Source organism: Hemiscyllium ocellatum, chromosome 1 (assembly GCF_020745735.1).
Source record: "Hemiscyllium ocellatum isolate sHemOce1 chromosome 1, sHemOce1.pat.X.cur, whole genome shotgun sequence".
Classification (NCBI taxonomy): Eukaryota; Metazoa; Chordata; class Chondrichthyes; order Orectolobiformes; family Hemiscylliidae; genus Hemiscyllium; species Hemiscyllium ocellatum.
Window position 1 is genome coordinate 26951573 of NC_083401.1, and position 25250 is coordinate 26976822.

General features: G+C 44.9%; 1 protein-coding gene across 1 annotated transcript in view; it reads right to left on the reverse strand.

Annotated features, from left to right (window-relative positions):
• The window catches only part of ctnna2 (catenin (cadherin-associated protein), alpha 2), a 1237032-nt gene that overhangs the window by 1159558 nt on the left and 52224 nt on the right, over nucleotides 1–25250 (reverse strand). Inside the window, exon 2 of the mRNA XM_060828354.1 lies at nucleotides 22964–23071. Coding sequence (XP_060684337.1) covers nucleotides 22964–23065 — 102 coding nt within the window. The 5' untranslated portion in view covers nucleotides 23066–23071. The remainder of the gene's footprint in view (nucleotides 1–22963; nucleotides 23072–25250) is intronic.

A 25250-nucleotide genomic window follows, 5' to 3' on the forward strand; every position in this document is an offset into this window, starting at 1 on the left:
TGGCTGGTTACAGCTTGTGTGTTACTCTTTTCTTTTCTTCTCCTCTGTCCTTTTCTCAAAAGTAAAAATGTTAATTTTGTGGTCGGGTTTAGCCCTTGGACTCTAGTTTTCTCTTTTTTTTTTATATATGTCTTTCTTGGCGTTTGAACTGAGCCCTTGTGGAAGACTCCTTTTACTAGAGGAGCTGTTCCTGTAGGGAGGCCTAGCCCTGGGACTGGGCCTCTGAAGATTGAACACGTATGTGTGTGTGTGTGTTCTGGGAGGTGAGCACTTACTGTATCCTGGAGTTTTGGAGAAGACCTTGCTTTCAGGAGTGGACCAAAACTCCTGTGAGCTAACTGCACCTTTAAAATGTACTGTGTTCCTGTAAGTGGCCCTGGCTCTACAAGGATATGCCAGGATTCCATGGAGACTGAACATCTGTGTGCTGCAGGGTGTGCATTTGCTGCCTTTGGGAGTAGATTCTGCCCTTGGTTGTGGACCCTAATTTCTTTTTAAGCAGTGGACTATGTAGTTTGGAGTGGACTCCACTTCTGACAATGCACCTTATAAACTGGAGTGGACTCTGTTCCTGAGATGGGTGCTGGTCAAAGCACAGCAGGTTAGGCAGCATCTCAGGAATAGAGAATTCGACGTTTCGAGCATAAGCCCTTCATCAGGAATAAGAGAGAGAGAGCCAAGCAGGCTGAGATAAAAGGTAGGGAGGAGGGACTAGGGGGAGGGGCGATGGAGGTGGGATAGGTGGAAGGAGGTCAAGGTGAGGGTGATAGGCCGGAGTGGGGTGGGGGCGGAGAGGTCAGGAAGAGGATTGCAGGTTAGGAGGGCGGTGCTGAGTTGAGGGAACCGACTGAGACAAGGTGGGGGGAGGGGAAATAAGGAAGCTGGAGAAATCTGAATTCATACCTTGTGGTTGGAGGGTTCCCAGGCGGAAGATGAGGCGCTCCTCCTCCAGCCGTCGTGTAGTTGTGTTCTGCCGGTGGAGGAGTCCAAGGACCTGCATGTCCTCGGTGGAGTGGGAGGGGGAGTTAAAGTGTTGAGCCACGGGGTGATTGGGTTGGTTGGTTCGGGCGGCCCAGAGGTGTTCTCTGAAGCGTTCCGCAAGTAAGCGGCCTGTCTCACCAATATAGAGGAGGCCACATCGGGTGCAGCGGATGCAATAGATGATGTGTGTGGAGGTACAGGTGACACAAGTTCACCTGTACCTCCACACACATCATCTATTGCATCCGCTGCACCCGATGTGGCCTCCTCTATATTGGTGAGACAGGCCGCTTACTTGCGGAACGCTTCAGAGAACACCTCTGGGCCGCCCGAACCAACCAACCCAATCACCCCGTGGCTCAACACTTTAACTCCCCCTCCCACTCCACCGAGGACATGCAGGTCCTTGGACTCCTCCACCGGCAGAACACAACTACACGACGGCTGGAGGAGGAGCGCCTCATCTTCCGCCTGGGAACCCTCCAACCACAAGGTATGAATTCAGATTTCTCCAGCTTCCTCATTTCCCCTCCCCCCACCTTGTCTCAGTCGGTTCCCTCAACTCAGCACCGCCCTCCTAACCTGCAATCCTCTTCCTGACCTCTCCGCCCCCACCCCACTCCGGCCTATCACCCTCACCTTGACCTCCTTCCACCTATCCAACCTCCATCGCCCCTCCCCCTAGTCCCTCCTCCCTACCTTTTATCTCAGCCTGCTTGGCTCTCTCTCTCTTATTCCTGATGAAGGGCTTATGCTCGAAACGTCGAATTCTCTATTCCTGAGATGCTGCCTAACCTGCTGTGCTTTGACCAGCAACACATTTGCAGCTGTGATCTCCAGCATCTGCAGACCTCATTTTTTACTCCTGAGATGGGTCTCCATAATTGGACTCTGTACCACAAAAGACTTTGTTCACAATTAACTCTATCATGTTTCTTGTTGGGCTTATCACCTGCACTGTCTTGTGTGTCCCTGGGTCTGGCAGGCCTTACTGTGAGCTGGGAGGCTCATGGGTCATCCTGAAAGCTGTCACCCCGAGAGCCGGTGTGTGGGTAGGCCATCCTGTGAACCTGAAGGATGGTAGGCTGTCCCGAAAGCCTGAGGGTGGGTAGGCCACCCCCATGCCAGTCGCCCTGAGAGCCAGAAGGTGGGTAGGCTATTCTGAGTGCTGTGGTCCCGAGAAGGGGTAATTGGGATGGGCTGTCCTAGAGGTGATCGGACGGTGTGTCAGAGCAGACAAGAGTCAGAAGGTGCATAGGGGCAGGCTGAGATCCAGAAGGTTTGTGGGCTGCCCTGCACGCTGTCGTCCTGGGGGAAGGGGACGAGCTGTCCTAGAGGTGACCTGAAGGTGTGTCTGGGTAGTCCACGGGCCAGATGTCACACCTGGACGGGTGAGAGCCCAATGGTATGTAGGGACAGATCAAGAGCCGGAAGGCGGGTAGGCCGTACTCAGTGCTGTCACCCCAGGCGGGTACCGGGGCGGGCTGTCCTAGAGGTGGTCAGAAGGTGTGTCTGGGCGGACTGAGAGCTGAAAGGTGCATAGGGGTGGGCTGCCTTAGAGTGGTCGGAAGTGGGGGGGGGCTTGCTGGGTTTGTATTTTATGCACTGTTTCTTATGTAACTGGATTTTTTTTTTATGTACAAATGTCATTGTTGCTGTCTTGTCATGCTTGAAATTGGGATTTGGGGTTTGTCCTCATTTTCCCTGTAAACTGGTTGAAAGGTAGGGTTTGGGGCCTGGTTCTGCTGCTCCTCTCCCTTGTAAAATTGCTGTCTCTTGTATACAGCTGTAAATGTTATCTGTTTTGAAAACTGTTTTGTAATTGTTTAATAAAATAAGGACCGAGGGAGTGTTGCTGAGAAAAGAGACCTTTTTGGAGTACAGGTTCATAGCTCCATGAAAATGGAGTCGCAGGTAGATAGGATAGTGAAGAAGGTATTTGGCATGCTTTCCTTTATCAGTCAGAGTATTGAGTACAGGAGTTGGGCAGTCATGTTGCAGCTGTACAGGACATTTGGTCATGCCACTGTTGGAATATCGCGTTGGAATAATTCTGGTCTTCCTATCAGAAAGATGTGGTGAAACTTGAAAGGGTTCAGAAAAGATTTATAAGGATGTCACCAGGGTTGGAGGGTTTGAGCTATAAGGAGAGGTTGAATAGGCTGGGGCTGTTTTCCCTGGAGTATCAGAGGCTGAGGGATGACCTTAGGGGCTTACAAAATCATGAGGGGCATGGATAGAATAAATAAGCAAAGTCTTTTTCCTGGGTTGGGGGGAGTCCAGATGAGAGGGCATAGGTTTAAGGTGAGAGGAGAAAGATGTAAAACGTTTTCACGTTCATTTCAGCTCACGTGTTTGGAATGAGCTGCCAGAGGAAGTAGTGGAGGCTAATACAATTGCAACATTTAAAAGGCATTTGGATGGGTATATGAATCGAAAGGGTTTGGATGGATATGGGCCAGGTGCTGGCAGTTGGGACCTGATTGGGTTGGGATAACTGGTCAGTATGGACAGGTTGGACTGAAGCGTCTGTTTCCATGCTGTATATCTCTATGACTCTATAACAAAGAGATTTAGAGTCTCCTCAGTTTAGGAAACTGACTCTGGGCTGGCTGGGCCACAATCGATGTGTTACTGTTGCTGTTAGTTTCTGCCTTTTTTTTGAGAACCTGATTCCTAAACCAGCTGGTTTACAAAGCCAGGTTTGTTAACTGGTATTCCTTTTTTTAACCGAGGACTGGTTTCTAACCTGCCAAATCCACACAGTCAATGTGTTTCAGGTGTAACTCAGCTCTCATGAGAGAACTGCTATTTTACTGGCTGGTTACAGCCTATGAGTTACTCTTTTCTCTTTGGGAAAAGGACAATGCTGATTTTTTTTTTTGGGTAGCAGAGCTTAGGCCTTGCCCTTTTTTGTTTTTGTACGTGTTTTCACTTTTTGGTGTTTGGGCTGAGCCCCTTTGTGAAAATGCACCTTTTCCAGATGAGCTGTTTCTGTGGGTCAGCCTGGCCCTTTATCAGTGGACTAGGCCTCTGTAAAGACTGAGAGTTGGGAGGTGAGCATTTGTTGTGTCCTGGAATTCAGAAGTGGATTTTGCCGGCCGGAATGGACCAAGTCCCTGTGAATTAACTGCACTTTCACAATGTACCATGTTCTTGTGAGTGGGCCTGGTTCTCTGTGGATAAACCAGGCCTCAATGGAGACTAAACGCGTGTGTGCGCGGGCACACTGTGGGGTGTGTATTTGCTGCCTTCATGAAAGGACTCTGTATATTGGAGTGGACTCTGCCTTTGGGTGTGGGTTCTTCTCTCTGACAATGCATTCTGGATACTGGATTGGATTCTATTCCTGGGAATTAACTTTGCATTTTGACGAGAACTGTTTATGGTAATGGACTATGTGTTTGTTGGTAACTGTGTGTTGTTGCTTGTCTGGTTTATCATCTGCACTGTTATGTGTCCCCCTGGGAGGCTGATAGGTTGTCCCAAGAGCTAGATAGGTGGCAGGGCTTGCCAGTCGCACTTCGGCGTACGCACTAAGAGCTAGAAGATGAGTAGGCCGATCCGAGCACTGTCATCCCAAGAAGGGGTAATTGGGATGGGCTGTCCTAGAGATGGCCGGAAAGTGTCGGAGCAGCCGAGAACCAGAAGGTGCATAGGAGCAGGCTGAGATACAGAAGGTTTGTGGGCTACCCTGTGTGCCGTCATCCCAAGGAGGGGGTCAGGCTGTCCTACAGGTGGCCAGAAGGTGTTAGGGTAGTCCACAGGCTGGATAGCGGATCAGGGTGGGTGACAGTCAGATGGTATGTAGGAGTGGACTGAGAGCCGGAACGCCGATAGCCCTTCCTCAGCACTGTCACCTAAGGCAGGTTCCAGAGTGGGCTGTCCTAGAGGTAGCCGGAATGGTGGCTAGAGAGCCAGAAGGAACATAGGGGTGGGATGCCTTAGAATGGCCGGAAGATGGGAGAGACGAGTGGGTTGAGGCAGGAGGGGGTCTATATTCTATGCACTGTTTATCTAATTAGACTGTCTTGTATGTATTCGTTACTGCTATGTTTGTGATGACTGAAATTGGGATTTGAGGTTTGTCCTCATTCCCCTGTGAACTGGTTGAACGGTGGGATTTGGGGCCTGGCTTTGCTGCTCCTCTCCCTTGCAAATTGCTGTTTCCCTGTATAAAGTTGTTACTGTCAAATGTTTGTAAATAAAATAAAAAAAACAGGAGTGTGAGACGTTCTGTTCACTTTGAGAGCTGGCTCTGAGGAAGCTGGAACAGTGGCAGGGAAGGGCCTGACTCTAAGCTAGCTGGCTGGTTGGCCACACAGCCAGTGTTACCGCTGCTGTTGGCTTTTGCTTTTTGGGAAATCTGATTCCTAAATTGCCTGATCTATAGAGTCAGTTTTTCAGGTGTAACTTCACTCTCATTAGGGAACTGTTGTTTCACTGGCTGGTTACAGCCTATTGTTTTTCTTTTATTTTGGGAAAAGGACTATGCTGATTTTGTGGCAGGACTTAGCCCTTGCACTCTGATTTTCTTTCTTTTTTGTTTGGGTTTTTGGTGTTTGGGTTTTTGGTAATTGGGCTGAGCCCCTGATGAGAGTGCACCTTTCCAGATGAGCTGTTTCTGTGGGTCAGCCTGGCCCTCTGTCAGTGTCCTAGGCCTCAGTAAAAGACTGAACACCAGTGTGTGGGCTGGGAGGTGAGCATTTGCTGCGTCCTAGACTTCAGGGGGTGGGCTCTGCCTTTGGAGTGGACCAAACCCCTGTCAGTTAACTGCACCTTCACAATGCACTGTGTTCCTGAGAGTGGGCCTGGTTGTCTGTTCTGGCCCCTATGGAGTCTGAACACCTGTGGGGTGTGCATTTGCTGCCTTCAGGAGTGGGCTCTGCTCTAGGTTGTGGACTTTGTTTTTAGCAACAGACTCTGCAGTTTGGAGTAGACTCCATTTGCAATAATGCACTCTGGAGTAGACTCTTTTCCTGGGAATGGATTCTACCAGAAGGGGCTTTGTTGATAAACTCAAACAACAAAGTCAGTCAATTATCACCTGCACTGCCTTGTGTCCCCCTGGGTCTGGCAAGCCTAACTGTGCCCTGGGAGGCTCATAGGACGTCCTGAAGACTGTCACCCAGAGACCGGAGGGTGGGTCGGGCATCCTAAAAACCAGAAGATTGGACGCTGGCATTGGGTTGGCCTACCTGAGTGCCGGAAGGTGGTTAGGCTGTTCTGAACCCTGTCCCCCTGAAAAAGGGCTGTCCTAGAGGTGGTCAGGGCATTACACCATCTGGCTTGTGGATCGGAGTGGGCAAGAGCCAGATGGTATGTAGGGGTAGACCAAGAGCCAGAAGGTGAGTAGGCCACCCTGATGCCAGTTGTACTAAGAACCAGAAGGCAGGTAGGCTGTCCAAAGCGCTGTTACCCCAGAAAGGTACCAGGGCAAGCATGGGATGGGCTGCCTTAGAGTGGCTGTAAGGTGGGAGGGATGCATGGCTTGCTGATGCAAGGGTTGCTGGGGTGGGGGGGAAGAGATGTCTTTATTCTATGCATTGTTTTTTATCCAATTGGACTGAATTGTATGTATTTGTCAATGTTATTCTTGTGATGACTGAAAGAGGGATTTGAGGTTTTGTCCTCATTTCCCTGGAAACTGGTTGAACTGTGGGGTTTTGGGTATGGCTTTGCTGCTCCTCTCCCTTGTTAATAGCTATATACAGGGAAATGGCAATTTAATTGTTTGCATGTAAACTGCACTGCTTGTTTAAAAAAAATAAACAGGAGTGTCGAAGGTTCTGTTCACTTTGAAAGCTGGCTCTGAGGACGCTGGGTCAGTGTCAAGGGCTGTCCATATATGTCAGGGGATTGACTCTGAGCTCACTGGCCACACACAGCCAGTGTGTACTGCTGCTGTTGGTTTGTGTTTTTTTTTAGGGAAACTCTCTCTCTTTTGAAAAAAGGATTAAGCTGATTTTATGGAAGGGGTTAGCCCTTGCACTCTGGTTTTCACTTTTCTTTTTGCATGTGTTTTCCCTTTTTTTGGTGTTTGGACTAAGTTCCCTGTGAGATAATGTACCTTTCCAGATGAACTTTTTGAGAGTACGCCTGGCCTCTATGGAGACTTGAATACCGGTGTGTGTGTGTACTGGGAGGTCAGCATTCGCTGCATCCTGGACAGGACCCTGCCTGTGAGTTAATGGCATCCTTTTACACTGAACTGTATTCCTGTGAATGGACCTGGTTTTCTGTGGATAGACCAGGCACCTATGGAGACTGAAAAAACTGTGTCTATGCTGTGGTGTGTGCATTTGCTGCCTTCAGGAGGGGACCCTTCAGTTGTGGACTCTGTTTTTGGCAATGGACTCTTTATACTGGAGTGGACTCTGCTCCTGGGAATGAATTCTGTGTTCTGAAGAGAATTGTTTATGGTAATTGAGTCTGACTCTGTATCATGAAGGATTCTGTTTGTTGATAATTCACTCTGTCTTGTTGCTTGTTGGATTTATCACTTCCACTGTCTTGTATGTCCCTGGGTCTGGCAGGCCCTACTATGAGCACCTCGGCACTCAGGTCAGCCCGAGAGCCGGAAGTTGGGTAGCCTATTCTGATTGCTGTCATCCCGGGAAAAGGTAATTAGGAGGGGCTGTCCTATAGGTGGCCAGGTGGTGTCGGAGCTGCTGAGAGCAAGAAGGCCCATTAGGGGCAGGCTGAGATCCAGAAGGGTTGTGGGCTGCCCTCATCCCAGGGAGCAGAAATGAGCTATTCTGGAGGTGGCCCAGGTGGTATGTGGGGGTGGACAGAAAACCAGAAGGAGGGTAGGCCGTCACCTGCAAAGGTACCAGGGCAGGCTATCCTAGAAGTGGCTGGAAGGGCAGTTCGGGAAGCCAGAAGGTAGGTAGGCTGTCCTGATTGTTGTCGTCCTGGGGTGGGGAAACAGGACGGGCTGTGCTAGAGGTGGCCGAAAAGGACGCAGAGGCAGGCTGTATTCAGAGTGGCTGCAAGGTTGGTGTGATAGTGTGTGTACTCTTTGCACTGTTTCTCACTTGATTTTTTTTTAAAAAGTTAGTACCCTAAACCTGAGGAGAGTCAAAATCTCCTGGTTATGTTTTTATTATGTGCTGTGGCTTCATCGGTTAAAGCATCAGGTAATAACCAGGCGAGTATGACATCAAATCCTGGTGTTGCATGTCCTGAATATTGAAGGTTTGTTGTTTCAGCTTCCTGGTTCTCATTTGTTTGGACTATCTTGGATATATTTGTCACTGTTACTGTTGTGATGACTGAAAAGTGGGATTGAAGGTAATCATTTCCCTGAAAACTGGTTGAACAGTGGGGTTTGGTGTCTGGCCTGTGCTGCCCCTTTCCCCCGTAAATTGTTGTGGCTTGTATATGGCTGTTCATAAATGTTTGTAACTTGTACTGTTTAATAAAATTTTAGAGGTGTCAGGCGTTCTGTTCACACTCAGAACTAGATCAATGTCAAGGGTGCTCCAGCTGTAAATAGAGTGATTTGTTGAAGGGATACCAGCCTCTGTGGAGTTATTTCAGGGAAAGTTCCCTCCCATGTTAAGTTCCAGAGAAAACTGACAGGATTTACAGCAATGCATGAACTGCCTTACAAAGATTCTAGTTGATTGTTATTTGGCTAAGTTAGCATACCTCACCGACATCTTCAGCCATCTGAACAGCTGAATATTAAAAGGCAGGGAACAAACATGATGATCTTGACCATCACAGATCAACTTCAAAAGTTTCATGTCAAAACCAGACCTTCGGCAAGAGATAACAGAAAGAGGGTTCACTTGAGGTGTTACCACTGCATCAGCAGCAGCCATGCAGCTGTGAAGATACAAAGCCTGATATTCAAATATCTCAAAAGCACTGCAAAAGAAATTCAAATTGTACTTCTCAACAAACATAGATACACAATCCATTTAGTTCAGTCTTCTGATTCATCATAAAAGCTGATCTTAAAAGAGGAGTACACACAGCAATGAATGAACTGCACTATGAAGGCAAAGTTTGGAGAAGTGTCTTGTGTGTATTGGCTATTTATGTATTTCTGTCAGCCAATGATTTAGAGCAGGCAAATACTGTGTAGTCATTCTATTTGTGACAACATACCTCTGCAAACTAGCAATGTCAAGAGTGGTAGATATAAAAAGTAACAGGAGGAAGCACTTGTCAGTGGAGCAAGATTTGCAGGTGGACCTCTCATCAACTCCTCCCCTGATCAAAAGGCTCAGTGCACACTAGCAGGCACAGTTCCCCACTAGTCCTATAAATTGCAACTTACTCAATATTGTGTTTGGTCTGATCCATTGTTCATGTAGAGTTATAAATATTTGAGTTGAGCAGTTATGTTTGTGCTCTGTCAAACTGGTTATTTTGGCAGTGGATTTGAAACCATACTACTTATGGTCTTTTTTTTTTACAAAAAAGCTTGTTGTGGGAACTATATTGCACCCTAATAGGGCACAACTATAGTAAATGCAAGTAAAGTGTAATGTTTTACGAGCAATCAATTCAGCTGAATAAAAGTGGGTGTGTCATGGAATTGTTTGTTTCACTGATGTGCTTTAATACTGAAATGGTTGGGAACTACTGACCTATTCCAAATCCTTGCCCTAACAACTATTGACCTGACCATGCAACTTTCCAAATCAATTCCATTAATGGCTGTGACGCACTTGCATAGTTTTTTCCACTTGAAAGGATTGGCTCTTCCTATCAAAATAACAATCTGCCATTCTCTCACAGCCTGCACATGATTTATGTACATAAATGCTTTGTAAATGGTTAATATCAAAAATGTTTTGTCAAATGTCTTCTTTGAAGAAACACCAATATTTGCAAACAGAATTAAACTATCAAAAGGTTGTGAATAAAAATAATTAACCAAATAGTTTTTGGCAATTCAATTATGAGATGTATTATAAATGCTGAATTTTGCCTTCTTTAAAAAGCAAATAATATCACCTCCTTCCATAGAAAAGCTCCATCATTTAACATCCAACACAATTTCATTATGAGAAAAGAAATCAATTCCAGGAACATGGACTGAGCAGTAAATTATTACAGTCTATTAATGGAGAAACTTCACACTGTTTAGAACATGCTTTTATTGTATGTCAGCTGAGTCTAAATAGTAGTTGCTGGGCTTCAGGTTAGAATATCTGGCCACTTATTTCTGAATCAGTCAAACTTAAAACTAATGTTGATATCACAAAAATACAGAAACAAATTAGTAGGAATCAAATCAACTGAGCCATATTAAATCATAGCTGAACTTTCAGTATTATTTGGTTCAGCATTTGAAATGCTGTTTCAAAGTAAAATGATTCTCAAAGTAAGTGAGGAGTACAGCATTTTAATACAATAAAAACATCTGTAGTCACTGTACAATTTCACTTTAAGTTGCTTTCTCATTTTCTCTTTGTAGTGCTTCCTTCTGACTCTTATCATTCTCCTCTTACACTATATTAAGTATTGATCCTCATGTAAATAACGAATGCAAATGAAAATTCATGTGGTTGGAAATCAAACCACTCAATTAATTTTGAGCTTTTAACTGTTTTAAACATATTGAAACAAGAATATCTCTGGAACCTCTAATATTAGAGGAAGACATGGCAGCTAACTCAGATTCTACCTTCATTTAATTCTTAGGTATCTCTGCTGCATTAAAGTAATGAAATTATTGAATAAACTCCTTTTCTGAAGAATGCTACTAGCACAAAAAAAATTCTCTGCACTTTGGAGTTTCACACTTACTCTAGAGAGAAGCAACTTTTCAACACAATCTGAAAATAAGTCAGAGTCTGCAAACTTCTCCTCCTAATTCCTGAGTAGGAGGGGTTTTAAGTTCCCCTAGAAGCTCTAGCTGATTTCCCCTCACTTAATTATGGATATCATTGTTAGTTTTTTTTTAAAGCTGACTACAAAGACAAACCCATGCATTTAATTGAGAATTTCAAGAATCCAAACTACATTTATATCAGTTTAATCTTGTAAAAATCACAGTTTTTGGTAACATCTGAAATCAGGTCCCAGAGTGAAACCTGGCTTGACAGAGTGCAAGTTTTATTTTTGCTCTTTGCTTACCATGCTGCTCAGTCACAGAACATATTCACAGGTAGCTGCCAATGCACACTTTTTTTTAAAACAAGAGTATTAATTATGCAGCACTTTCTTCTATAACAACACCTTTGTCTATGCAATTCTTAAGCAGAAAAGATTTGGATTTCAAGATTCTCATTCTGGACAATGCACCAAGCCACTGGTGAGTTTTCGGAAAACAATGCTACTTCATGTCTGAACACACCTTTGCTCATTCAACCCATGAACCAAGGTGCAACAGCAGTTTTTAAAGCTTATTATTTAAGGTGCACGTTCAGGAAGCTGATTGCAGCTACTGAGGGGTGGCTTTAATATTAAGAATGCTATTCACATCATCGTAGAGGCCTGGGGTGATGTCAGTAAGGATTGCTTGCATGCAGTTTGGCAGAAGCTTCTCTCATGAAGAAAATCTGTTTTTAAAGGCATTGAACCATCAGAGGAGCTTCCAGCAATCAAATAACATTGTCTTGTTCTTGTAAAGCAAGTTGGACTCGAAGCAGTGGAGACTGATCTCTAACAATTTGTTGCTGTGGGGGCAATTGAAGCTCAAGATGAAGATGAAGTCCAGGATGCAACACCATGAGAACTTTCCATTTCTTTTGTCTTCTATCCTGAGAGAAGTTGAGAAGCAGTTGTAGCTCTTAGAAGACAATTACTACAATGCAGAATGCAGCAGGATAGCAGTTCATGGCATAAAGTCTTATCTGGCACCCTATGAACAGCTTATTCATGAATGAAGGTGGCAAAGCAGCAGAAAATAGATGCCTTTTTTTAAGCCAACTCAAGAAGCCGTCTGAGGACAATGAACCTCAGCCATCCAATTCTGCACTAAATATTTTCTTTTGTTGTAATCCTGCATGCAGAACTGCAGCTGAAAGTAATGATGGTGCTGATGAAGACATTCAGCACCTGTCTTAATACAGTAGTTTAACTCAGCAAACTTAGAAACTCCTTAGTGGTAATTTTATTGTATTATTTCATTAAAATATGATTTTAACATTTACTTAGACTATGCTATCATTTATAACAAACATGCACGGTTGAGGGATAACTAAAATGAAAGGAATCTGGCCAGCTTTGAAATTAAGTGGTTTTTCATTTTCAACAGGCAAAATAATTGTTTCTCAGCTGACATTCTGAAGATGTCAAATACAGCCACCCTTTCAATTCCCTCAGAGGAAGCCAGTAATGTTTACCCTTAGGTTCTATTCGCTTAGCTTCCAACAGCAGATAATTGAAGGTTAGGCAAGGAACTTACAAATATCCATGCTGTAACATAACAGCCGAACTCATTCCAGAAAACAGAGTCCAAAGTCTAGTTCAAAACTTTGGTCTCTCCTTACCAAACTGATCATCTCCCCAGGAGATCCCAGTTACCATTCAATATTTGTCATCTGCTGGAGCAGGTGTCTTCCTGACCTTGTTAATGACAACATGCACTCTCTGCTGAAGTATATTGTGCTCCCTTGATGTCAAAGCGTCTGTAGATTCTTTTGATCAAAGATCACCATGCAATTAATTTTTAGGCCTAGTCTCTCAAACAAATATCTTGTCTATTCTTCTTTGCTTTAAAGATAAGCTGCTGCCCTCAGTTCAAAAGGTCATTTTCAAGTGAGAGTTCTCAATTCACACCCTCAAACTGCAATTGATAAAAGCAAGTTTACAAAATGAAAATCAGTAAAGGTTCTAACAATAGATGTCATACAGGTAGTTCTCCTATAACACCGTAGTTATGTTCCAGCAAAACCCCCCTTAACAGAAAATCACAACACAAATAATTGGGCCTATGGGAAAAGTGAGATTAGGGGCAGACCAGCAAAAAAAATCACTCACGATCACTCAAAAATCACCCAAAAGTCTAACGTAAAGTACAGAACAGCCTGAATTAAAGTTGAAATCCTATTTATTAATAAAACAAAACTAAATTTTACATAATACATTTTAAAAATGTAAGAAAGCTGCTCTGACATCAGCGCACGCACAGAAGGGCATGAAGACTGGAGCTCTCTGTGTACACGCAGAACGGCACAGAGACTTCAACGCTGACACTGTGTATGCACATAACTGCATACAGACGTCGATGCATGAGCAGAACAGCGAAGACTGGCACCAACATTGCACATATACAGAACAGCGGAGATTTCGGCACGCACATCGATACATGCACAGAACGAAATATGTGAACCAATGCCCACTGGAATTGCGATATTGCCAATGGAAGTAAATGTTCTGCAATATACCGTTCCCTAATTCTTCAGTGATGTTATAACCCCCAAATTGCGCTGCCGAAAAACACATTATTCTAAGTACAGATGGTTCTGGGATAAACTATTTAACAGATGGAATTAAATATTGGATTCTGAAGTAGAAATAATAACATTTATAATTCTAGGAAAAGAAAAAGTACATTCTTGCAATGGACTCTACCAACTATATTACACACTTCTGTATTAAATTTCTATACATTGTAACCTATAACATACTGTTTCATTGCCTTCTGTCTCACTAACTCCATCACCATATAGTCTTCAGTGAAAAGGTACATCACTGATGAGAGATCTGCAGAACTTAGAACATTATCATGCAGTACAGGCCCTTCAGCCCTCAATGTTGCACCAAACTGTGGAACCAATCTGAAGCCTATCTATCCTACACTACTCCAATTTCATCCATATGGAGTCAGAGAATCATAGAGATGTACAGCATGAAAACAGACCCTTCGGTCCAACCCGTCCAGATATCCCAACCCAATCTAGTCCCACCCAGCCCATGTCCCTCCAAACCGTTCCTATTCATATACCTATCCAAATACCTCTTAAATATTGCAATTCTACCAGCCTCCACCACTTCGTCTGGCAGCTCATTCCATATACGTACCACCCTGTGTGTGAAAACATTGCCCTGTAGGTCTCTTTTATATCTTTCCCCTCTCACTCTTAACCTACGTGTTCTAGTTCTGGACTCCCTGACCCCAGGGAAAAGATTTTGCTTATTTACCCTATCCATACCCTTCATAATTTCATAAACATCTATAAGGACATTGGATAAGGTCATTTATCCAATGACCACTTAAATGCCCTTAAAGTTGGTGAGTTACCACTGTTGTATGCAGTGCATTCCGTGCATGGAGTAAAAAAACTACCTCTGACATCTGCCCTATATCTTTCACCCCTCAATTTAAAGCTACCCCCCATGCTAGCCATCATCATCTGAGGAAATAGGCTCCCATTGCTCACCTTATCTCAGCCTCTGATTACCTTATATGTCACAATTAAGTCACTCTCTACCTTCTTCTCTCAGACCTCCACAACATTCGGGACTATTAACCAAGTTTTAATCTTTACTGTGCTTGTTCCCTTTATTTGAGGAGATTAAAGCACAACTTAGACCTTAAGACCATAAGACATAGGAGTGGAAGTAAGGCCATTCAAACATGGCTGATGGGCATTTCAACTCCACTTACCTGCATTCTCCCCGTAGCCCTTAATTCCTTGTTACATCAAGAATTTATCAATCACTGCCTTGAAGACATTTAGCGTCCCAGCCTCCACTGCACTCCGTGGTAAATTCAGAAATTTCTGTTCTGAATTTACCCCCTCTAATTCTAAGGCTGTGTCCACGGGTCCTAGTCTCCTCGCCTAACGGAAACAATTTCTTAGCGTCCACCCTTTTCAAGCCATGTATTATCTTGTAAGTTTCTAATAGATCTCCCCTTAATCTTCTAAACTCCAATGAATACAATCCCAGGATCCTCAGCCGTTCCTCGTATGTTAGACCTACCTTTCAGGGATCATCCATGTGAATCTCCGCTGGACACGCTCCAGTGCCAGTATGTCCTTCCTGAGGTGTGGGGACCAAAACTGGACACAGTACTCCAAATGGGGCCTAACTAGAGCTTTATAAAGTCTCAGTAGCACAACGGTGCTTTTATATTCCAACCATCTTGAGATAAATGATAACACTGCATTCGCTTTCTTAATCACGGACTCAACCTGCATGTTTACCTTTAGAGAATCCTCGACTAGCACTCCCAGATCCCTTTGTACTTTGGCTTACGAATTTTCTCACCGTTTAGAAAGTAGTTTATCTTTGTATTCTTTTTTCCAAAGTGCAAGACCTTACAATTAGACTGGCCACTTTGACCTCAGAGCCCACAGAATCCAAGGAAAATTGTTAAGTTGCAACCAAATTTGGTTGGGTGAGGAAAAGTGTAGGACAATGGGGAATTTCCTGATTGAAAGTCTACTTCCACTGGGGTTAATCAGAACTCAATACATATCAATGAATGACATACATTTAATTGAGGATTATTGCATTATGAGGTACCTGGATAGTGCCCAGAAAGAACTATTACCCCTACTAAGAGGTAGTGTCATAGAGGCAATGTCACTGGACTAGTAACCCAGAGGCCCAAGCTATCAGGAATGTGGAATTAAAACATAGTCTAAAGGCACCTATGCAATTATTGTCCTAAAAACACATTGGGTTCTTCAAGAAAACTTCTGAAGGTCACTGGACTCAAAATGTTGACTGTTTTACTTCACAGGTGCTGTCAGAATTGCTGAGCTTCTCCAGAAATTTCAGTTTATATTTACTTCAAATCTCCAGCATCTACAGTTCTTTGTTTTACAATATTGACCACATGACCTGTTGTATATTTCTATAGTTCTAAAATTGACAGCGACAAAAGGGGGTACTCAGGCTCCGTCAGCAAAGTGAACTAGCAATTTTTAGAAAGGAAAAATAAAGCTGTTGGGTATCATAGAATAATGCCACACATGACATGACTGTTCTGATCATAATCAATTCAAATCCCTATCTTCTCCCATCCCCGAAAACTTCTCCTGCAAAAGCAGTTACCCAACTTCCATTTGAAGTTACCATTCAATTTATTTCACCACCCTTTTGTTGTGCATTGTAGATCATAACTCATTGCAGATTGTTTTCTTCAACTAAGTTTTCCAATAACCTTTAATCTGCATCTTTTACAACTGTACCATTGGAAACAGTTTACTCTTGTTTACATGATCATGATCAAGATCAATCAGTAATTTTAACATCTCCACCCAATCTTCTTTAATAACTGGAGACATCAAGTTAAGAGCCTAAGAGAAGCAGTTAGCACCACAGAGAAAGAAGAGCAATCAGTGAGCTTAAACACAGCACCAAAGAGGAGAATGTATTTTCTTCTATAGTTCATTTATGGAACATGGACATCACTGGCTGGCCAGCATTTTATTTCCCATTCTTCGTTGCCCTTAAGGTGGTGATCTGCCTTCTTGACCTGCTGCAATCCACATGCTTTAGGTTGAGGCACAATGCCCTTAGGGAGGGAATTCTAGGATTTTGTTCCAGCAAGAATGAAGGAATATTTCCAAGTCAGGATGACGAGTGCCTTGAGGGGAACTTGTAGGTGATGATGTTCCCATGCATCTGCTGCCCTTATCCTTTGAGAAGGAAGCATTACAGAGTTTGGAAGGTGCTGTCTTTGATGAATTTCTGCAGTACATTTTTTAGCATTACTCACTGCTGCTACTGAGCAGTGGTGGAAGGAATACATGCTTGTGGATGTCTGGTTAGTGGCAACACGTACTCTCTGCTGAAGCATATTGCACTCCCCTGATGTCAAAGTGTCTGTAGAATATTTTGATCAAATATCAACATACAATTAAACAGGATTGTCCTGTAGGGTGTCAAGCTTCTTGAGTATTGTTGGAACTGCAAAAACCTCCTGACTTATCCCTTGTAGATGGAGGACAGGCATTGGGAGTCAGGTAGTGAGTTACTTGCCGCAGTATTCTTAGCTTCTGACTTGTTCTTGTAGCCAGTGTTTATGTGACAGGTCCAGTTGAGTTTCTGGTCAATAGTAACTCTGAGGATGTTGATATTGAGGGATTCCCTGCGTCAAAGACACTGCACACAGTGGAAGCCAAGTTACATTTTTATTCCTATTTAATTGTAATAAAATAGGTCATAAAGTTACAAGATAGCAGGTTGTGAAAATGCAGTGTATAACCTGCACATATACAATGTCATGGACCACATCTCCCAGATGAACATATCAGCATGTGCCACTGGTTGCATAAGTTTGAACTCCAGTTTATGGCACATCAGAGGCAGCTCAAAGTCAGTTTGGCATTCAAAAGACAAAAACTTAAGTAGATAGGAGTTGGTAATACCAAATATTAAAAACGCACAGGCAGCAAAGGAATGGACAATCACTAACAAGACTGAGAAAACCTGGCAGGCAGTAGGAGCCTCCTGAGTTTATCGTGCTCACTAAATCAGTTTTTCATTTTGGATGGACTGGTGATGGTACGGTTCTTCAGAAGACTGCAGCCAAACCCATGTCAAAGGCACCCAGGCAGCTCAGCTGTATGTGGAAGGCAGATGCAAGAGCAATTAGGGGAGGCAAAGGCCTAGTGGTTTTATCACTGGACTACTACTCCAGAGATGCACATAATGTTCTGGTGACCCTGGTTTGAATCCCACTACAGCAGATGGTGGAATGTGCAGTCAATAAAAACTTGGAATTAAGAGTCTACTAATGACCATGAATCCATTGTTGATTGTTGGAAAGACTGTCTGTTTCACTAATGTCCTTCAGTGAAGGAAACTGCCATCCTTACCTGATCTGGCCTATGTGTGACTCCAGACACACAGTAATGTAGTTGACTGTTAACTACCCTCTGTCCAATTAGGGATGGGCAAGAAAAGCTAGAAGTCCTCACCCCATAATTGAATGAAAAAAAAAAGTGATAGGGAGGATTCAGGTTGTCAGACAGTCATTTTGGTGATCTTCACCTATTAAGCCTGCATCTCAGCAGGGCATTAATGTTAAATAGTGACTGCAGGACATTCTTCTGGGGAATGGGAATCAACCAGAGGTTGTGGCTAAAGATGATTTGGATGAGAGTGGAGTGAGGTCCTGAATGCAAATACGAGGGAGCTAGGTAGTAGATAGTCTCTCAATTACTCCCAATCCCAGTGCAAGTGCGCATAGAAATAGGAGAATTGAGCAATTTCACAAGTGGCAAGAAAACTGAGATTGATAAGTCAGATTTATAGAACCTGAGAATTGTACAAGCCAGACAGTCTACATCTGAACAGGACCAGGGTAAATATCCTTGCAGAGGAAATCGCTCATATTGTTAGGGAGCATTCTAACTAGATTGGCATACTTGTAGGAATCGGACAACATTTTAAGAGCAGAGAAAGACATTCTTCAGACAGGAGAGACAAGGGGATGAAAAAGGTGGGGTTGTAGCATCATTGGATAGAGAATTAATCAGTGCTGTCAGGAAGGTGTGGATCCAACCAGGAATCAGATTATTTTGAATTAGGTGATGTATGATGAGGCAGCTTCATTATATCAAAGTAAAAGATCCGCTTGGAAACAATAACCATAACATGGCAGAATTTAGCATTCAGTTTGAGAGACAGAAACGTGGATTTATACTTAAATAAGGATAATTACAAAGGACTGCGGGCAGAGCTGGTTGGTACAAACTCAGAAAAGGAGTTTAGCAGCAAAGATTGAAGAAGAAGAAATGGCAGATATTTAGGGAAAGACTTCATGGTTCACAGCCAAGATATATCCCGGTGAGCATAGTTTGTCCCCTTCTTTGAAGTCTATGGTTAACCAAAGAATTTAAGGATAGTATCAAATGGAAACAAGAAAATACAACATGGTAAACATCAGTATTAAGCCAGAGGATTGGGAAAGATTCCAACAAAAGATAACCAAAAAATAATAATAATTAGGGAGAAAATAAACATGGAGAGTAAACTTCAAGGTTGGTAGACAACAACGCTTTTGAAAGTATTAAACAAAAAAAAGCCCAAAGTTAACACAGGACCCTTCGTTAACAAGGCTGGCGAAATCATGGTGGAGAATAGGAAATAGTTCATTGCTCACAGCAAACATATTCTAGTAAGGAAGCTGATTCTGGTAAGAAGATAAACCAACTGTAATTAACCAGGGAAGATAAGGGTAACATCAGATTGAAAAACTACATAATGTGGCAACTATTAGTGGTAAGACAGCGGATCAGAAAAGTTTAAAAAAAACCAAAAGATAACCAAAGAATTAACAAGGGAGAGTCATACAAGAATGGAAACAGACCCTTCGGTCCAACTCATCCGCACCGACCAAATATCCCAGAATTAATCTAGTCGCATTTGCTATCATTTGGCCAATATCCCTCTCAACCTTTGTTATTCATATACCCAACCAAGTACCTTTTAAAATGTTATAATTGTACCCATCTCCACAACTTCCTCTGGCAGCTCGTTCCATACTCCGCCACCCTCTGCGTGAAAAGGTTCGCCTCGAATCCCTTTTAAATCTTTCCCCTCTCACCTTAACCCTATGCCCTCTAGTTTTGGACTCCCTTATCCTGAGGAAAGACCATGGCTATTCACTCCAACCATGCACCTCATAAAGGTCACCCCTCAGCCTCCAAAGCTTTTCCTTCCCACCTTTCGATTCTAATTGATTGTCACGTATGCCGAGACACAGTGAAAAGCTTTGTCTTGCGAGCAATACAGGCAGATCACATAGTTCAATAGCATAGATAAGTAAATAGTAGGTAAAGCAAAAGAAAAAGATACAGGTGAATGGGGAGGGGAGGTGGAGGGAGAGGAGGGGAGGTGGAGGGAGAGGAGGGGAGGTGGAGGGAGAGGAGGGGAGGTGGAGGTGGGGGGGAGGTGGAGGGGGAGGGGGGGAGGATGAGAGGGCGGTTGAGAGGGATGGTGAGAAGGATGGTGAGAGGGAAGAAAGGGTAGGGGATGGAGAGGGAGAGGGAATGAGGGGAGAGAGGGAGGGGAGGGGATGGGGAGGGGATGGGGAGGGAAGGGGAGGAGAGGGAAGGGAAGGGGGAATGGAGAGAGGGTGGGAGGGAGAGAGGAGAGGGAGCGGGAAGAGAAGGAGGTAGAGGGAGAGGCAGCGGGAGAGGGAGGGAAGTAGAGGGAGAGGCAGCGGGAGGGGGAGAGAGGCAGCGGGAAAGGGAGGGAGGCAGAGAGAGAGAGCGAGAGAGCGAGAGATATGGGGTTGGGGGGGGGGAATGGGGGTGGGGGGGCTGGAGGGTGGGGTGAGTGGAGAGACGGAGGGAGAGAGGGGGAGTGCAACAGAGGGACGGAGGGGAGGGGTAAGTGGGGGGAGAGGAAGGGAGGCAGGGGGGGGGGAGGGGGAGGGGTAGGGGAGAGGGGGCGCGGGGAGAGAGAGAGAGAGAGGGAGGGGGAGGGGTAGGGGATGGAGGGAGGGAAAGAGGGGGAGGGAGGGGGGGAGAGAAGGAGGGGGAGGGGAGAGAAGGAGAGGGGAGGGGAGAGGGGGGAGGAGAGGGGGAGGGGGAGAGGGAGGGGGAGAGGGAGGAGGAGAGGGGGAGAGGGAGGAGGAGAGGGGGAGAGGGAGGAGGGGAGAGGGAGGAGGGAGGGTGGTGGGAGAGGATGGGGGGAGGTAAGGAGGGAAGGGGGAGGTAAGGAGGGAGGGGGGAGGGGGAGTGGGAGGGGAGAGGGTGGGAGGGGAGAGGGATGGGGAGAGAGAGAGGGATGGGGAGAGAAAAAGGAAGGGGGGAAGGGGGAAGACAGAGAAGGGGAAGAGAGAGAGAGATAGGGAGGAGGAGCGAGAGAGAGATGGGAAGGAGTAGAGAGAGATCGGAAAGAGAAGTGAGAGCCAAAGGGGGTGAGAGAGAGAGAAAGGGTAAGAGAGGGGGGGAAAGGAGAGAGACAGAGAGAAGGGGGTGAAAGATAGAGAGAAACAGGGGAGTGTGAGAGAAAGAGAGACAAAAAGGGGGAAGAGAGGGAGAGAAAGGGCGGGGAAGAGAGGGAGAGAAGTGGGAGGGGAAGAGAGAAAAAGGGCTGGAAGAGGGAGGGATGTGGAAGAGAGAAGGAGAGCACGCACGAGAGAAAGAAAGTGCACGCGAAAGGCGGAGCGTTCACTCGCGAGCGGGGGAGCGCGCGCACGAAGGAAAGTGCGTGCAAGACAGAGAGGGGAAGAGAGAACGCGCACAAGAGAGACAGTGAGGAAGAAGCGCGAGCAAGAGAGGATGGTGAGTGGGTGAGGAGAGAAAAGGGAGAGGGAAAAGAGAGAGAGCGAGGGATAGGAGAGAGGAGAAAAAGAGGGAGAGAGAACAGTGTGCGCGCATGAGAGGGTGGGTGAGCGAGAGGGAGAAGGGGAGGGATATGCAGAGAGATTGACAGATAGGGAGGCGCGCAAGGTGGGGGTGCATGAGGGGGCACTAGAGACAGAGGGGCGGGGCACAAGAGAGTGCGGGGCATTCGAGAGAGAGAGATGGGGCACGCAAGGGAGGCATGTGGGCGGGGGGGGCAGAGAGCACGGGCTCATAAGAGAAGGTGGGGGACACGCAAGAGAGTAGGCGGGCGCGAGACAGTGAAAGAGGGGGCGTGCGAGACAGAGAGAGGATCGCACACGCGGGAGAAGGGTGCGAGGGGGCGGAATGAGAGAAGGCGCTAAGCAGTGGAGGGCGAAAGACAGTAGGGGAGCGCAAAACAGAGAAAGGGAGAAAGAGGGGTGGAGGGAGACAAACGGGCAGGACAGAGGAAGGAGGTAGTAGGAAACGGGTGGGGGAAGAAGGTGCCAATGCAGCGATGTCCACGAATGTTGGAGAGTAAGCAGGGCTTGTTGTTATGCAGAAGCCAGTTGCTGGTTATCTGATGCTTCAACACACAGCAACCTTGCAAGACAAAGTGTAGGTGTGTGAGCAGGTGGAGGCATGAAAGCAAGGACAGACCACAGGCAACCTTCATCTCTTCCCACCCCCCTCAGCCCACCCCCAAGTTATGTCTGATCCAAGTTCACCCAGTCTCTACCTGAAAGGCGGGGGGGGGGGGGGGAAATCGGAGTGTCGCGGCCCCTCATTCTCTCTGAAACCAAAACTTCCAGCAGTTCAGAGCATCTCAGCCCTTCAGCCAACCCCTCAAAAAAAAAGATATTACTCACACCAAAATAAACGTCCGGAGATTGCACAGAGTTTAAAGGCAGAGCTCCAGGTTCTAGATAAACTGCCCACAAGGAGCCGGGAATATTTCTGTAACTGACCAGAAATTGACAGCTTCGCTAAATTAGAGTCACTAGCTCTGTTTTTCCCCATAAGCCCCATTACTTCCATTGTGCGATTTTCTACAACAGAACCTCACATGGGAACACAACCAATGCATTATAGGACACCTACCTGTATCCTAAAGTCGATCAACTGAAAACCACAGCTTTTACAATAAATGTGTAAAAATATAATGGTACCAGGAATGGGTCTTTAACTAGTCAGGACTAGTAAACCTTTTGAGTCACTCCATCAGGTCAGGCAATCATTGTAATTGATTTAGATGGCATTAATGTAAGGTTCTAGAAACCTACACCTTGCTGCATGCAGCACAGACTAGTTGTAATGGGTTACAAATGGGAAGTGAACTTCTGAAATCAGCAGCAATTATGGTGGGGACAACATCATTTATAAAACAACTGAAGATCAATGAACCCATGACACTGCCCGGAGGAATAGGATTACTCCTGAGCTTGAGATAATTAACCTAATAGACCACTATCATCTTCCTTTGCACTTGGTATGACAGCAGCCAGTGGAGGTTCCCACCCATCATTCTTCATCTGTTGATTCACACAGACTTCCATTTTCCAGGAGCTCCTTGTTGCCAAATGCTGCCCCGACATCAAGGGCAGTCGCTCTCATCCAATACCAATGAATTCAGCTCATGCATATTTGAGCCAAGGGCATAATTAAGTCAGAAACCACGTGATGACAATTCACACAATTAAATTTTGTGACAAAAATCAACTTTGGTAGCTCTTCTGACTCAGGGATTGAGTCATTAAATCCAATTTGGATTCTCTTACCTGTGTGACCAATGGTTCCAGTAATCGTTCCACTGTCACAGTACGTATTTCTAGACTTTTGGGATCCCACTTAAGCAGAATAGGTGAAGTCGCAGTTGTCATGTTTGTCTGAAACAGTAAATTTGACATCTTGAATAGAGATAAAATATCATTTCAAAATATGTTCAAAAATGAGATCTACACAAAATTTGATTAACAACACAATTAAAGGGCAAAAGGAGCAAAGAGCTATCCAGAAACTACTGGATACCAAGGAAAAGAACATCAAAACATAAGACTGAGCAACAGCAGTGGGTTATTTTGCCTATCAAGCTTGTTCCACCATTCAACATGATTAGAGATTATCTTATTGTGGTCTCAGTTATATTTTCCCGTCTACACACAACGCTCAATTCCCTGCATCAAAACTTTAACTCAACCTTGAAAAAAATTTACAAACCCAGCCTTGATTGCTTTCAGGGGAAAAGAATTCCATACTCTAATGACCCTCAGAGAAAGAGAGTTTCCCATCAATTCTGTCTCAGGAGGGAAACCATTTACTCTTCAAAGTCCCCCAGTTTTATTCTTCCCCTCCAAGAAACATTCTTCTGGTATTCACCCTATCGACCTTAAGATCTTAAAGTTTCAACAAGAAACAGAATCTTTCTCTGAACCCCATTAGGCAGAGGTCTAACATGTTCAGTCTTTTCTCATCAGACAAACCCTCACCCCAGGAATGAAACAAACAAATAAAAACTGAAACAACTGCGGATTCTGTAAATGAGAAACACAAACAGAAATTGTTGGAAAAGCTGAGCAAGTCTGGCAGCACCCGTGAAGCAAAATCAGAGTTAACGTTTCGGGTCCGGTGCTGTAAGCTGCATAAAACGTGCACAACACTGCAGATGTGGTCTTAACAAAACCCAATACAAATGAAGTAAAACTTCTCAACTCTTTGTATTCCACTCCCTTGAAACAAGAGTCATATAGACATAACAGCACAGAAACAGACCCTTCGGTCCAACTCATCCATGCCAACCAGATATCCTAACCTAATCTGGCCCAAATCCCTCTAAGCCATTCCTACTCATACCCATCCAAATGCCTTTTGAATGTTGCAATTGTACCAGCCTCCACCACTTCCTCTGGCAGCTCATTCCATACACCTACCACCCTCTGTGTGAAAATGTTGCCCCTTAAGTCCCTTTTAATCTTTCCCCCTCACCCTAAACCTATGTTCACTAGTTCTGGACTCCCCCATGCTAAGGAAAAGACTTTGTCTATTTATCCTATCCATGCCCCTCATGATTTTATAAAAGTCTACATTTATATAAATGACAAAAAGTAGTGGACCCACCACTGATCCTTGTGGCACTCCACTGGTCACAGGCCTCCAGTCTGAAAAGCAACCCTCCACTACCATCCTCTGTCTTCTCTCAACAAGCCAGTTCTGTGTCCAAATGGCCAGTTCTCCCTGTATTCCATGAGATATAACCTTGCTAACCAGTCTCTCAAGGGAAACCTTGTTGAATGCCTTACTGAAGTCCATTTAAATCACGTCCACAATGCCCTCAATCCTCTTTGTTACTTTTTTTTAAGATTCCCTACAGTGTGGAAACAGGCCCTTCAGCCCAACAGGTCCACACTGACCCTCCGAACAGCAACCCACCCAGACTCACTTCCCTATGTTCACCCCTGACTAATGCACCTAACACTACGGGCAATTTAGCATGGCCAATTCACCTAACCTGCACATCTCTGGACTGAGAGAGGAAACCGGAGCACCCGGAGGAAACCCACGCAGACACAGGAAGAATGTGCAAACTCCACACAGACAGTTGTCCGAGGCGGGAATTGAACCCGGGTCCCTCGTACTGTGAGGCAGCAGTGCTAACTACTGAGCCAATGTGTCTACTTCTTTGAAAAACTCAATCAAGTTCATGAGACAATTTCCTACACGAAAATCCATGCTGACTATCCCTAATCAGTCCTTGCCTTTTCAAATACATTTTTATCCTGTCCCTCAGCATTCCCTCCAACAACTTGCCCATCACCGATGTCAGGCTCACTGGTCTATAGATCCCTGGTTTTTTCTTTACCATCTTTCTTACCACATTAACTAATCACCAGTCTTCCAGCACCTCACCTGTGACTATCAGTGAATAGACAGGTGATTACATCTGAAATAATAGTAAATTGTACAAGGCTAAAAAAGGACACATGCCAAGTTTTTCTTGTTACAAAATCAAAGCCGAAAGCTTTTATTTTTAAAAAAGGTGTTCAATATTTAACTAAGGCTAAATTAGTA